Here is a 15,977-nt window from a genome sequence, read left to right on the forward strand (position 1 = left end):
AGACGGGTGAGTTTCAATAATCATTTAAATATGGGGTTAACTGTGCAAGCGGTCAAGCAGTCTCTCCTGGAAGGCATTCATGGTGTTGCCCTCGTTTGTTCACATGAAAAGTGACAGAAATAGTTGTGCAAAGAAGGAAAAAAAGAAAGAAGTTTAAACCTTGATTGCTTTCTCACCTCAGCACACCTGTCAAAGTGCTGCGTGATGTGGGAATGACTGTCAGATTGTAGATCACAGAAAGTTACAGACATTGGTGGAATGTAAGAGGTACGTTTACTAAAGCCCACATTTGAGTCAGTATGTGTACTTTACTTCAATATTTCCATTTTATGCTACAACTGTATATACCTTATCTCCACTACATTTCAGAGGGAAATATTTCACCTTTTACTCCTCTAATTTTATTTGACAGCCAAAGTTACTATTTGTATTTCATATTAAGAATAACATTACGAAGACATTAAAAACATTTCCCTACTAAACTTCTCATTTAAATAACTGTTCAAGAAGATTAGAGAAAAAGTCCAAAAAGTAAATACAAAAACTGCTGCTGAAACAGTGATGCATGAGTATTTACAATCTAATAATATAATATCTGATCATGTATCAGTCACAGGGGCCTTTTCTTTTCTTTTTTTGCAAAACAAGTGTTGACACTATTTGTTACACAGATTTGGTGCTAAATTTAACCATTTTTTACCATTCGAGAATTGATAAAAAATGGTCAATAATCTCTCCAAAATACCACATTAAGATACCAAAACCTTGAGGAAAACCATAGAAAAAGCCATACTGTGATTTTTTTTATCAAAAACTTTTGACATTTGGAGATTCCTGCAAGAATTGCATTTTTCGACGATTGGATGGCGAGCGCTTCTGTTCTGGAAACTGCTCAGAAACCCCCTTTATTGTTAATCTACCTAGGAAAGCTACCCATCCTCTGAATGCTCTAGGTCTGTAGTTTGTGGCTGTAAAGTTTCATGAGGCAGTGATTATCCTAGAGGTCACCACAGGTCATTTTATACAGTGAGGTCGAGTTTCAAAAAATGGTCTCAATATAATTAAAATGGCTACTATGGGGACTAACATCATCACACATGAATACAGTTAGCCTCGTTGGATCAACAAGAGTCTCAGCTTTACAGTCATACAATTTATGCAATTCCAAGACTGTTTAGGGACCCCAGTGTGCAGAAATATTCAAACCAACCATTTTTAGAATAGGGGAAAATAACATATTTATACTGCATTAAAAGAACTGCATGTTTTTGCCCCAAACTGCATGTGATTATCATAAAGTGGGCATGTCTGTAAAGGGGAGCCTCGTGGGTACCCATAGAACCCATTTTCAGTCACATATCTTGAGGTTATAGGTCAAAGGACCCCTTTGAAAATGGCCATGACAGCTTTTCCTCGCCAAAATTTAGCCAAACTTTGGAGCGTTATTTAGCCTCCTTCCCATGACATGGTTGTTACCAGTGGATTCCTTCACTACCTACCTTCACTCCAGCTCTAAAACTGAACCTGCTACAACCTCTGAAAGACAGTAAAATCGGTCGGGATCGCCCGCAGTACCGCGGGTCTCGGGGGGTTAAGCAAGTAAATGGACTTTGTGACGTCCCTCCACAGTGGGTTGGATAGATTGAGAATATTGAGATTTAAGATTTATTAGGATTTATTTATTATTTTCCATTAATTTAAGCATTATTAACAGGTCACATGGTGATGTAAGATGAAAAAGAAAAGTTGTGATTCTGTTTCATAAATATGTTTCTAATTTGAGTACATGATCAATATTTGAAGCATTTTTCTCCACATTGAACAGATGCCTGGTGCTATATTATAGAACCGGAAACACAACAACACATGTCCTTTTTCTCACTTGAATTCCTCTCACTGTCACCTCCTTCCCTGCGTCTTCGTTTTCTCATCTCTGACCACCTCAGAGTGCCTTCAGTAGGAGGAATTGGTCTTCCAGTGTGTCATATGAGAAGGTGAATGTGGGTTGAATATTAAAAATAGAAAAGATCAGACTGACGAGGCTACAAGGAAGAAAGAGAGAGAAGAAGAGAGGAGGATGTGGGAAAAAAACAAGATGACGAAAGAAAGCGGGGAGGTAGACACATGCATGGAGATGAAAAAGTAGATACATGATGCGAGACAGACGCAGGGAGACAGACAGAGAGAGAAGAGGAAATGTCTATTTTTACCAGTGGTTGGTACAGAGGAAAGGGGAATATGATAGGGCTCTGCATTAGGCCGAAGAGGAGGAGGATTTCTGGCTTGTACAGGCAGATTCATGCGGACATTTAACAAACTGCAGCGTAGAGGAAATTCTACCGATCTACTGTATCCATCCAGCCCACCATCTCGCTGCCCTTTCTTCTTTGTTAGCCCTTCTCCCTCTATTCATGCCTCATACTATATCCTCTGTCTTTATTTCCATTGTCTCTCTTTTAAATAGTTTGCTGTTTTATGTATAACTTTTATACCTTTTATCTTTCTTTAAAAATAATTTAGACATTTATTTCAAAGCTATTTACTATCATAAGATGTCCCCAAAATTAAACATACTGTACATGCTCTATACATTGATAGATAAAACTTACTATTAAACTACTGTTTAATAAAATATAGAGGTCAATTGATTGATCGATTAAATTGACAGAATCGATTAATAGTTTCACTCATTTTTCTAGTAAAAATTGTGAAACTAAAGCCAAACATTCTCTGGTTGCAGCTTCTCACATGTGAGGATTTGCTGCTTTTTTGTCTTATATTATTGAAAACTAAATATTTGGGAGTTTTTTTGGACTGTTGGTCGTTCAAAACAAGACATTTTAAGACGTCACCTTAGGATCTGGGAAGTCATGATTGGCATTTTGTCTCTACTGTCACTAGGTTTCATAGATTAAACAATTAATCAATAATGAAAGTAATCGCTAGTTGCGGCTCTAACAAAATGTGATAAATGCTGTTGGATAGGCCCTTTCCATTTGTCATCAATTTATCATATTTTAATTCTATGAAAGAATTTCCAAAACCTCAAGGGAAAGCCTTCACGGTCCCTGAAAACTTGATTTCAACGTATTTCTCTATAACATTAAATATTCCAGAGATTATTCCAGATAATTATCTGGCCGATACCGATATGATAAGGGATAATATTAATCTTACAAATGCAAAACTGTGAAGAGGACAATAAATACCATAAACGTTTGTAAACCAATAACTATGTCAGCAGCAAGCGAGACAAGTTGTGCTTTCCTCCGACGCACCTGTCACATATCCAGGTGGCCAGAGAGTTTTTCAACTTTTTGATGACTAAATAAGCAATAATCAAAGCTATAGTTTAATAAAAAATATCCTTAGTTATTATTTATTAACACTAAAAACTGCTTCATCAGGACTGTGTGGGTGTGGCCTGGAAACATAAGCAAACAACCCCACAACTGGCATCACATTTAGATTCAGCTAAATCCTGATTGGCGCATGGCCAGCTGACCCCTGCCTCACTTCAAACCAGTGAAAAGAACAAAATATAAAAATCCCCCAAACTGTTGTGACTTTGGCAGAAAACTGTGTGTTCATGCAGAGAAAGAAACTGATTAGCAAAAAATGTTTTCAGGCTTTCAAAATCTAAAATCTCATTTGCATTTTTCTTCTTTCCCTGCATTATTTGGACTCTATTTATCCCCCCGTCTGTCAGCCAGTCACTCCGCAGCTCTCTACGCTTCCTTCCTGCTATCTCTCCTCCCTTGTCTGTCTCTCTCTCCTGCATCCCTCCATCCCCCTTCCTCATGGATCGATAGATTACTTCCTGTGTTCAGCAAGGTGACAGCACAGTTTAGAGACCACGGAGTTCAGGTTACCAGTCATCTGTGAGTGTGTGTTTCTACGTATTTGTGATGGGCTTTAGGGGTCACCGAGACCTTTGGGGTCAACAGTGGCAGCAGTCCTGTGTTTGCCCTGCAGCCTAAGCGACTGCTCCACTGACTGCTTGGATCAAACGTCCAACAGAGACAGAGTTAGAGAGTTTACATGAAGGAATTCCTTGCCTTTTTGATTTGTAGTCATGTATTCTTCAGCAAGAGGCAAAATTATTATGTGGCAGCCAAAGTTTCTACATTTACGCCTGTGAAATTGTCAAGAATATCTCAAAAATAGATCAGTTCCTGCTCTGGTAGATGATATTCAGCCAGCAGCTAGAGCCAAAATGGTTGCAGTAAATGTACCAACTGCAGAGAGCAAACTAGAGTTGAACACTTGCCTGTTCAATCTGTTGTTTTTGTCAACTTGTATCTGATATCTAGGCTGTCCATCATCACCTCCGGATCGCATCTGAACCCATATTTCAACCAATCTGGTGCTCTGACCTCACTGACTACCGCCAATAAAATAATCTCAAGTCATGAAATCCACTATTATCTGCTAACAACTGCTCCCGCTGTTCCTCTCTTGGCACAAGACAACCAAGCTGTTTTAACAGACTGACTGACAGGCCCTGATGTCCTTAAATCCCATAATAGGCCTCTCTACATCCATCGCCCTGGGCAACGTGCAGCAGTAAATGGCTTCAGTTTGTCTGAGGTGTACCCAGAGAGCCTAAGAGAGATCAATACAGTCACTCACAGTCATCGTTTTAACTCAGCTCCGGTGTAGGCTCCTGCCATAAAACTCCTGCTCCACTCCAGATCCCTGAACCCTCGGGCTCCCACAGCAACACCGGTGTCACAGCAGCAACTTAAAGAGCTAAAGAATGGCTTGTCCACATGGACGTAGCCGTGTAACACTGTGTGTGACTCACAGTCGTTGGTGTGTTGCGTCTGTAGCTCCACCATCACCCATTTCCCTTGCAATATCTCTGAATGTCTGCACAATGCCTCAGGGTTGCATTTTGGCTGAATTACAGTGGACTGAATTCCCAGTACCCATTTCTCTTCTGTAAATCAGAAACACTAGAGCAACGAGATGGGTGTCCAAAAAATGTCAACACCTGTTTTTTAAACTACAGCACTTAAGTTTCTATCATCCCCTTGACATTCATAGTGGAGGGATTTTCCTTCTTTCTTGACAAGCTTGTATAACTACTGTATGTCGACGAAACACAGCTGCTCGGTTTCACCGAGCGTATAATTTCCAGCACTCAACATAAACCTCTAATGAAGCAGGCCGTGTGGACTAGACGTCATTAATTTAACAATGCCACTGTTCATGAGCTGTACTCCGATTGAATGGGCGGTATTGCATTAACTCATGCATTAGCCGTGGCCGCAATGACGGCGGTGGTTGTCCTTCCGCTTCAGCCAGGCTTGGTTCTCAATTGGCTATCATCCTTTCCCATGTGACTGTGTCATCAACTGTCCTCTGGGTTCCCCACACACAACAGGATATCTGATCGGAAATGTTGAACATGTTTAATATTTACTATTTGAAATTGGTGCGACCAGGACGGACTTCCGGATCTCACGCCACAAGAGTATCTGGAAAGATAAGCTTTAGAACCATCAAAAAATAGGAGCTTTGCTGATGATTGTCGCGAGGTGGGAATCGGGCCCAAAATGGGCTTGATTCTCGTGTAGTGTGTGCCCGTCATAAGCTAAAGGTGGACTAATGTTTGACGTGATGACGTTTAGTAGGCTCATTTGGCCACTTGTTAGCAACCGCCTTTTTTAAGACATGTAAAAGCTTAAAAATTCACGAGTGGGATATTTATTGACGTATTTTCTATCGTAGAACAAAACATTAAAATCTCTTAAGCTTGTGTTAACCACAGACCTTATTTCAGTATCTAACTAAAAAAACAATAAAAAAAAACAAACATCGACTTCGAGACAAGTGAACCGGAAGTGCAGAAACGTTAACTCATTTTAGTACTCATTCCTGCAGCACTCTATGGTGCTGTGTGATGTGTAGTTTCATGCGACTTGGATCTTATTTTCATACTTTTGGTTATCATTCCTATTGGTTGTAGTAACATTTTACCCACCAAGTACAGACCTGGGATCACCGCAACATCACTAAAGTTGTGTAGTTGGTAGGTGGTGCGACTTCATTAAAGGCCAATGCAAAGTGGCAAATGTAGTTGCAAATTCATCCTGGTTGGCACAAAATGAGCTGAAGACGTGTCTGCACATGTTGAAAATGTTTCCCACAAAGTCCACAATTTGTAACCCACCTTATCTTCACCACATTCATTCCAATACACCGACATCTCAAACACCTGACGATCACAACGCAGTGCTTTTGCCTGTAATTTAAAAGACAAATACACTTAGAAACACTGACATACTGTAATTGCCGTTTTCAGTGCTCATTCTCCTGCCACCCACCTCTCAGTCATGACCTGAACTTTGAAAGCAAGGCAATGCATTTTATTGACTGTTAACCCGAGCAGACTGCGAGGAGCTCCAGTCTCCACCAGTTTAAACATCGGTTCCATGTCTATTAACAGTGTTGGGTCGTGACCTGACCCCACTTATACCTTCACCTCTCCTGTCCATCTCTCTCTTCCTCCCTCCACCTCCTCGCTCTACATCTTTTCATCCCCCTTTTACCAAGTCAATCCCTGCGGACCCTCTGCCACCTCTTTCTCATACACACACACACACACACACATGCACGCCGGCTCTTGTTGGCCCTCGGCTTAACGGTATTTATAACGATCTGACCCTGAGACCTCTCTACGTTAATGATCTTCAGCCCCTCCCAACACAAACACACACACACACACATACTGACAGACAATAACCTGCGCTCTTGTGTGCGGCATGTTTTTCTTCTTCTCTTTGTTATGTTGAGAGAATCTCGGAGCGGTAAACACTGCAAGTAATTATAGATAACTCGGACAGCCCAAAACTAACTGCTTCATTCCTTGAATGCAGAATTTCTCCAGTGAGAGAAATTTGGAAACCACATCCTATTTGAACAGCCCGTCATTTAGGACTGGGAGCTGAAACAATGCAAACTCTATAAGAGTTGTACATTTCATTTATTACTATTTATTTAGTAACGGCAAATAAATAGTAATAAATGAAATGTACAACTCTTATAGAATTTATGATTAGTAGCAGCTGTCAGCTAATACTGTAGTACAATAATTCTACTTTCTGCTGTGTCCCAAAAACAATTCTACATCTAGTGAGTTGTACATTTTCAGAGAAACCGAACGATTGAATTTGCCTTTATGGGTTGACAAAATCTTAATTTATCCTCATTTTAGGGTTAAAAAATGTAATTACCTAGAAAATTAGCTAGAAAGTCTGTATTATCACAAAGCTTAAACAAGGCCGTTTTATTTTCTTCCTTTTTTTGACCAAATCTTTATTTTTTTCCCTTTTTACCTCTCCCCCCCAATTCAAATACACAACATGAATAATTAAGGTAATACAATATATTACACAAAAAGCAAAAACAAACATAATGAAAAAAAATCACATACTGTAATACTACCACTACCACTACAACTAATAATAATACTGTTTTGTTTAAAGCATGACGAGTTGACATTTCGGAGAGGGGTTTACATGGTTTTCCCGAGGCAGCAATGATTTGCAATGTGTGACAGAATTAGTCACAGTTGTGTCAGGAAATTGCAAAGAGCATTTAGTCCAAAGCAAAGAGTTTAATAATATTTTTTAGTTCCCCCCTACAACTTTGTTTGGTATTCATCTTTCACTCCCCCTTCATCACTCTTTAGGGTCCATTCATTCATAGTGACACATTAGCATTACAAGTCTGATCCTGGAGACACAGAAAGATGCTGCTGGAAGACATCACAGCCCAACAAACACAAACACACACACACACACACACGTACACACTTAGAGCACATATAAGTGTGCACATCCCTGCACACAAAAAAAAAAAACTATTGTGCTCTCGCTCTCATTCCTTTTTTCTCTCAAGGCCTTTTCAATCCTCACATGAGTCACCAACACACACACACACATACCAGCTGGTTTAGACTCACACACACACACACACACACACACACACACACTCTCACACAAACAAACTCTCTCAGTGTCTCCCTCTCAATCAAGCCCTGTCAGCAGCACTAGAGCCTGATATGAGGCCAGGGACGGAGGAAATGAACGATGTCAACCAGCGTTATAATTCAGCAGAACCCACCAGGGAATAGATCTACTGTATTTTGTGCTCATGGGAAATCAATCTCAACTCATAATACAATGTTTGCAGACTTGTGCTCGTGTCTTGAAGAGGTCTGGAGAAGGACTGTATGTTCACTCCCTGTGTGTGGTGTGTGTGTGTGTGCGTGTGTGTGTGTGTGTGTGTGTGTGTGTGTGTGTGTGTGTGTGTGTGTGTGTGGTGTGTGTGTGTGTGTGTGTGTGTGTGTGTGTGTGTGTGTGTGTGTGTGTGTGTGTTTCCATGCCTATGATGAGACCCATGCTCTAACATGTCTCTAGTGTTATTTTTCTTCAACTGACACACAGTGAGGAGCTGATGAAAGACCAAGAATAAATGGAAGCATTCAATTATGCTCTTTAAAAGATTCTTATACACCCACATTTCCTCTCGTTCACACCCCTAAATCAGTGAAGAATGCATAACTGAGTTAGCAGCATGAAGTAGACAATCACTCACACACTTTTATTACAGTACTTGGAGGACAATGCGCTGTAAAGCAGTAATTTGCTAACCCCTCCATGTACCTGAGTGATTAGGATAATCTACAAGCGTTGCCGGTTATCATTAAGTTATTTTCTGTGTTAGCATTGGAAGCTTTTCCTCCTCTAGTTTTATCATGTGCTGAGAGTATTTCCAGAGGACATCATGATGACAGAACTACAAAAATGCAGACCTGTGTGTGGATGATAATTGATCAAAATAAAGCAAGAAATAGAAGGAGTGGGGAAAGGTCTTAGGAATCGTCACCCTGCATCCATTTAAACTCAAGACTATGAAAATGTCACCACTTTGGCATGTTTTTCTCATCTTTATAATAGGGCTGTCAAAGTTAACGCGTTAATAACGCATTAACGCAAAATTGTTTTAACGCCACTAATTTCTTTAACGCATTAACTCAATCGATATTTCGGAGGTTGTAGCGGGCTCAGTTTTAAAGCTGGATAGAAACTGGTATGAAACTAGAAAACCTAAGGAATCCATTGGGACCCAACTCATACTAGCTTGTCGGGAAGAAGGCAAAATAACGCTCCAAACTTGTAATAAATTTTGGCGAGGAAAAACCGGCATGGCCATTTTCAAGGGGGTCCCTTGACCTCTGACCTCAAAATATGTGAATGAAAATGGGTTTTATGGGTACCCACGAGTCTCCCCTTAACAGACATGCCCACTTTATGATAATCACATGCAGTTTGGGGCAAGTCATAGTCAAGTCAGCACACTGACACACTGACAGCTTGAGTTTGTCATGTTATGATTTGAGCATATTTTGTTATGCTAAATGCAGTACCTGTGAGGGTTTCTGGACAATATTTGTCATTGTTTAGTGTTGTTAATTGATTTCCAATAATAAATATATACATACATTTGCATCAAGCAGAATATTTGCCCACTCCCATGTTGATACGAGTATTGCATACTTGATAAATCTCCCTTTATGGTACATATTGAACAGATAAAAAATGTGTTATTATTTTGCGAATAATCGTAATCAATCATGCAATCAAATATTTTAATCGATTGACAGACCTACTTTATAACCTTGAAGGCTTGTTTGCTATCAGGGCAGGAGCACACGTATACTCTTACATTTACAAACACTATGTTGGTTGTGCAAGTCCTCTCCATGCCCTCTGGAACTTCTTCTTCTCCTGATCTGACGCCATAATCGGCAGGACAACGTCTTAAAGATCATTCGTCTGTGCCTTACAAAATCGTCCCAAATCACTCTCTGTCACAGTCAGTCTGTTTTATGATGTGACAACACTATGTTTAAGGTTTGTTTAGGTACAAAATAAACTTGGTCAGGTTTAGGGAAAAATCACGGCTTGGGTTCAAATAAGTACTTAGTTAAGGTTAGGGGAGCTTTGTTGTCATGATTACAATAATAAGCATGTAGTTAAAGTTATGGTTAACGGTCATGCTAAACAACCTTGACTTATGGAGGGAAAGAGGAAACAAAAAGCGGTCTCCTGTGTTAAAGTAAGGGCTGCACGATTATGGCCAAAATAATAATCTAGATTATTTTGATCAATATTGAGATCACAGAGTTTTCTATGATTGGAGCACGCATATAAAACGTCAACGTTGTTCATTTAATTGTGGGAAGCCTAAATGACTAATGATTAATTGTGCAGCCCTATAAGTCCAATGTGTTGTTGAACCATCCGTCCCAACCTCCTCTTTACACATTTTGACAGGAGGAACAATTACAGCGACCAGTAATGCTTTCAATATGCATACAGGCATATTGTTTAAAGACAAAAATGTGAACCTATCCTGTAAGGTTGTAATACTAGGGGTTAAAGGTCACAGAAAGTTTTGTTGTAAAGTGTTTAGTAGCTTTATCTCTGTGTGCGTATGTTTATCCATATGTGAGAGAGAGAGAGCAACAATTTGTGCCAGTATGCACTTGCAAATGTAGGCGTTATTTAGTGCCGGCATTGTTTGCTTTGGCTCTCAACCTAAAGACACAGACAATTAGCTGCAATGTCATGAAGGTGTATTATAACTGACAAACTTGTGAAGATGGAATCAGCTTCACGGACTGTTTTCACGGTCTTAATTAGAAACTACAACACCTCCATTCTGTTGCCAAAACAAACCATTTTTTCTATAAACGGCTGGGCTCAGTGTCTGACTCATGCCGTCCCACCTCCCTTCTGTTTTCAGAGCCATGCTTCATGTTGTTACTGCATTTTTCCTTTCAAAAAGTATCTAGTAGGGCTGAACAGTTAATCAAAATTGTATCGAAATGGCAATATGACCTGTACTGCAATTTTCAAATCGCAGGAGGCACAATATTTGTTGTTAGGGCTGCAACTAACGATTATTTTCATTGTCGATTAATCTGTTGATTATTTTCTCGATTAATCTATTAGTTGTTTGATCTATGTGAGAAAATGGTGAAAAATGTTGATCAGTTTTTCCCAAAACCCAAGACGTCATCCTGTCATAGAGGAGTACCGAAACCCGAAAATATTCACATTTAAGAAGCTGGAATAAAAAAAAAAGTTTACTCTTTTTTTTCTTATAAATTACTCAAACCGATTAATCGATTATCAAAATTGTTGGTGAATAATTTAATAGTTGAAAGCTAATTTATTAATCTTTGGAGCTCTAATTGTGGCGCTACATGTCCCCCATATCCTCCAGATTTAAGAAAACATCTTTGTTTGTCACACCATAATCATTTTAATGATAATTATGTTTTACCCAATGAAAATGAGAATAATGATGAATTATTCCCCCTAATATCGCAAATCATATCGCAATTGCAATATCAGTCAAAATTGTCAGTTAGATATTTTGTCTTTATCGTTCAGGCTTAATATCCTGTGAGACAGTGACAGAAATCAAAGTTTGACAGAGAAAAGCTTATTCTCCAGAGATCTTTTCACCGGATAATAGGTTTTTGGTTTGGTTTTTACTCCACCAGGTTCCTAGATTACTGGCATCCCTCTTTTTGAGGATATACATTAATTCTCCTCGGTTACCCTCCAGCTTTGTAGAAATACTCTTTCATCGCTCTCTTTCCCTGACTCCATCATTAAATGCTGCAGAGCCTGACCTAAAAAGAATAACCCAGCACTCAAACATGAAAACAACCACTGTTGACAAAGAACCTCGTGCTATTGTGCAGACTTGGCCCTCTAATGGGACTGTTACAGGCTTAGTCACTCATTTTCCTCATGCGGAAATTTGCTAATTTGCTCTTATCCAAACAAGATGACCCAAGTCAGCACTATAGGAGCTGCTACCTTCTCATCCACATATCCTAAAAACACTAGTCTAACTTTTTCAGATGCTATTGTCGATCATCCTCTTGAGTTCTTACAGTGCTGTTGCACATTTAGATGTGTGAGTGTTGGCCAGTGCAACGGGGCTCATGTGGTCAACCCCAGGATGTACCTCCCTCCACTTCCTGCGTAGCGAGAAGTTTAGGTGGAGTGAAAGCCTGTCTGAAATACAAGAAGCGGGTGTTCCGACTGAAAACCGCCCTGCATTAAGAAATGTATTGGGCTGGGTTGTTGAGTACCGTTGAGACAGGAAATAAGATTCAGTTGGTTCATTTCAGTTCTAGGTTCTTTCACAATAATTTTACTGGCCATATTTGTAATTCTCGACAGTATTACAAATATCTACCTCCCGGAAAGGAGCTGGGGGAGGGTGTCTCAGACATGACTCAACCATCAGACAAGCACTAAGCACTTGCTGTCAACATACTGATCCCTTAACTCTTTAGGGCCTTATTTGAGGGTGAAGCCTTTATCAAATACAACGATGGCATCACACTGTAACTTTACTTCTATGATCACAATTGGAGCATTGCAATGAGTCTCTTTGCGATTATTTCACTGGCAAACTTAGTGTTGCTAGAACCATAGCAGAATATAGAATAGGATATCCTATAGGAGTAGAACAGACATCCCCATTCAAATCAACGTAGCAGGATGATCAAAGCGGCGGACATTTTTATGTGTACCGTGCCAATAGCAAACGTTGTAGCAGGCTGACTTCCGCATAAACTAAGCCAGCTTGCGACAAGTCGCGGACTCACTGAGGTGACGTTTTGCAGTAATGACGACTAAACGAGCAGCGGAGTAGTAACGTTACGAGGCACATAGAAAATGTAAATGAGTCAAATTAATGCTTCATCCACACACTCTTGTGACAGCGGAGCACACTGCTATCGCCAGATGAGGGACAAGTTTGTTCGGCTCGTTTTCTGTAAGCAGTGTTTTGGAGCATGGTGGAATTAGCTAGCTAGCTTGGACAGCTGACTGGTTAGCTCTTGGGCCGGTTCTGCCAAGCTTTGGTGCTGCAGCGGGCTGGTGGCCAGCGATAGCGCCGGGTCTAAACAATCCCTCCGCCTGGGGACAAGCTACCTAGCTAACTAGCCAGCCAGCTGTCTCCGGGAGCTGCGTTCGTTCTTCCCGGCGAGCTGTGACCACACACTTTATGACCCCACTGACATGGATTCTGTTGTCACCATAACAACTAACAAAACACGCCATTTTCTTTTGTACTAGTCAAATTACCACAGCAAACAGTTCAATAACCCTTCTACTCCTATTCTATTTCTATGCTAAATCACATGAATACAAATTTCACTTCCATTTTGTCGCATATGTTATGAAATATAACTGACGTCTCTCTCTCCTTCTCTTATATCTATTATCTATTGTGATCAATAACAGCTTAACCTCCCCACGTTGTGATCTCATCTCCTCATTCTCTGCTAATAACAGCTTAACAACTTAACGCATTCTCTTGTGTCCTTATACTGTTAACGTGGCTGCCATGTATACAGCAGGACCTCATTGTAAGGATAAGATAAACAAACTGAGCTCCCTCTCTCTCTCTCTGCTCTCTCAGGACCATCTTCGGTGATCAGTAACGATGATGACTCGGCCTCTCCTCTTCACCACGTCTCCAATGGCAGCAACACTCCTTCATCCTCAGAGATGGGCCCTGACGCCGTAATCATCGGCATGACCAAGATCCCGGTGATAGAAAACCCTCAGTACTTCAGGAGCACAAACAGCCTGCTCAAAACTGACACATGTGAGTAAAAAAAAATAAAAATTATCTTTAATGTGTAACCCAAATGAACTAGGTTGAAATGTTTATCAATCCATTATGAGCGACACACTCCCAAGTATTCAGGTTAACTGTCCTTGTGCGATACACGGAGGTTACCATGGCAACATCTATCCTGCTGTCATGGCAATGACCTTGGAGCTGCTGATGATAAGCTGTCAATTCAGAGGGAGAAGTGGGAAATAGAAAGTCTATTTATATGCAAGTGTGTGTGCGCGCGCCCACCCCGGCATAAGTTAGGCACAAATCCATTCATAAATTTGAGACGTCCATGTGTGACTCATACACATACATTATCAGAACCGAAGGTAGCAACACATGCAGGAATCTGTGAGCAGTTACAGGTAGAAGTTGAGGGTGTTTTTGAGGGTGACCAGCTCCCAATTTATCTAAGAGCGCAACGTGTACACACCACAAATTCAACAAAGCAAGAGACAAAAGGGCAAAGAGAAAGTGGTCAAAGAAGGTGGGAAGGAGAAAGAGACAAACAGAAATAGAAGAAAAGAGAAACACGAGGAGAACATTCGAATAGACAGACAGAGAGCACACAAGGATATTGACCTGGTCCATCAACGTGACGTTAGGATTATTGGCAAGTAATAAAAGCTTTTCCAGGCTTTGGCCTTGCGTTGCAGTAAATTATGGAACCGCATGAGTGTGTGTGCTCTTTTTTTTTTTGAGGGCACGGTTGAAGGAGATATAATAATGGGAGGGGGATTGGAGGTTGACCTCTTCAGCCGTGCGTTATAACTAAAAGATAGGCTGGGATTTACAGCCTAAAGACAAGAATGAAAGCGCCGAGGATCAATGAAGGTCGATAACGTACCGCTGCGTATGTGTATGTGCCTGAGTGTGTGTTTTTAATATATTACAGCCATTACAACTATTACTCTGTATGCATCTTTGACTCGCAGACAGGCAGCATAAATACTGAAAGTAACTGACCGATTATTTGGCACTCTTCCTTTCCCGACCCGAGCAACAGCCTTTGATGGAGACAGTTTGGCAAAGTGGCACTAGGTTGCGTGTCAGAAACTGAACTCTTTTTTAACATTGGCCTTAACCAGCTTGTGGTCTGTAATATTGAATACACGTTCCGACTTAAAAGATGGCACAGGCATCTTCCTGGCAGCAATAAGGCAACAATTACTCAGCGCAGATGATGGATCCGTGTGTAATTACGGGATCTGTTAGCTGTGTTGCAAAGCTTCAGTTGTGCAGCTTACCTCTGAAGTGAACACCTCATTAACAATAATTACCTCAGAGACTTATAGTAAAACTCTCATGGATTTGCATAGGTTGTTTTTGTTTCTCTAAAACCATCAAGCAACTGAAGCAGGGATTTAGTGAGGATTTTAGAAATTCCGACTTCATAAATTCATTTCCCACCACCAACAACCCCACCCAGAAACCAAAAAAGTGTCTTATTTTAAGTATTATTTAGTATATTTAGTATTTTTCTCGTTTTATTTATTGAGATAGCTGTTCATGTTTTATCTAATAGAGCAGCTCTTTTGAGGAAATTATTCTGAAAATCAACAACTCCTTAGAAACTGAACTCGGACTAGAATAACTGTCTCTATTTTCCCTACTTAGTATCATATTACTCTGCATAAAAGAGACAGTAACTCATAGACATAAAAACACTGTTTTGCATCCATGTAGTAACTTCTCTCCCATATCTGCAGTGGTGTTTCTATCCATCCGTAAAGAAATGCATTTCCTTGCGTTGGACACTAGGAGACGTAATCCGTATAATATATGGATTTACGGACACAAAACAAAACTGTGTGGAAATGAGGTGGAAATGCTGTGTTTATTATTTTGTTGGCCTTAAAGGAATAGTTGGACATTTTGGAAATACGCTTATTTGCTTTCTTGCTGAGAGTTAGATGAGAAGATTGACATCGCTCTCGTGTCGGCATGGTAAATATTAAGCTATCGCCAGCAGTCGGTTAGCTTAGCTTAGCATAAAGACTGAAAACAGGAAGACACAGCTAGCCTGACTTTGTGCAAAGGTAACACAATCTGCCTACCAGCACCACTAAAACTAGGGCTGCACAATTAATCGAATATTAATCGCAATCACGATTTTGGCTACCCGCAATTAAATGAACATGATCGACTGCGATATTGGTGCTTAAAATGCTCCGCTGATAGAAAACTCTGCTGCATAAATTAAGCGTTTCCTAAACTAACAGCTAGGGATGAACCGTCAATCAGCA

At 40.3% G+C, this 15,977-nt stretch overlaps 1 protein-coding gene and 1 long non-coding RNA gene across 2 annotated transcripts in view; one reads left to right on the top strand and one right to left on the bottom strand.

The window, feature by feature from the left end:
• Nucleotides 1-15,977, top strand: part of ntrk2a (neurotrophic tyrosine kinase, receptor, type 2a) — a 102,160-nt gene that overhangs the window by 56,265 nt on the left and 29,918 nt on the right. The window contains exon 12 of the mRNA XM_074637794.1: nucleotides 13,528-13,716. Coding sequence (XP_074493895.1) covers nucleotides 13,528-13,716 — 189 coding nt within the window. The remainder of the gene's footprint in view (nucleotides 1-13,527; nucleotides 13,717-15,977) is intronic.
• On the bottom strand, nucleotides 622-5,821 carry LOC141769088 (uncharacterized). Its single transcript, XR_012594257.1, has 2 exons — nucleotides 3,148-5,821; nucleotides 622-3,095 (listed from the first exon to the last, which is right to left on the bottom strand). It is a non-coding gene; the product is annotated as an uncharacterized LOC141769088 (long non-coding RNA).

This window comes from Sebastes fasciatus, chromosome 6 (genome assembly GCF_043250625.1).
Source record: "Sebastes fasciatus isolate fSebFas1 chromosome 6, fSebFas1.pri, whole genome shotgun sequence".
Lineage (NCBI taxonomy): Eukaryota > Metazoa > Chordata > Actinopteri > Perciformes > Sebastidae > Sebastes > Sebastes fasciatus.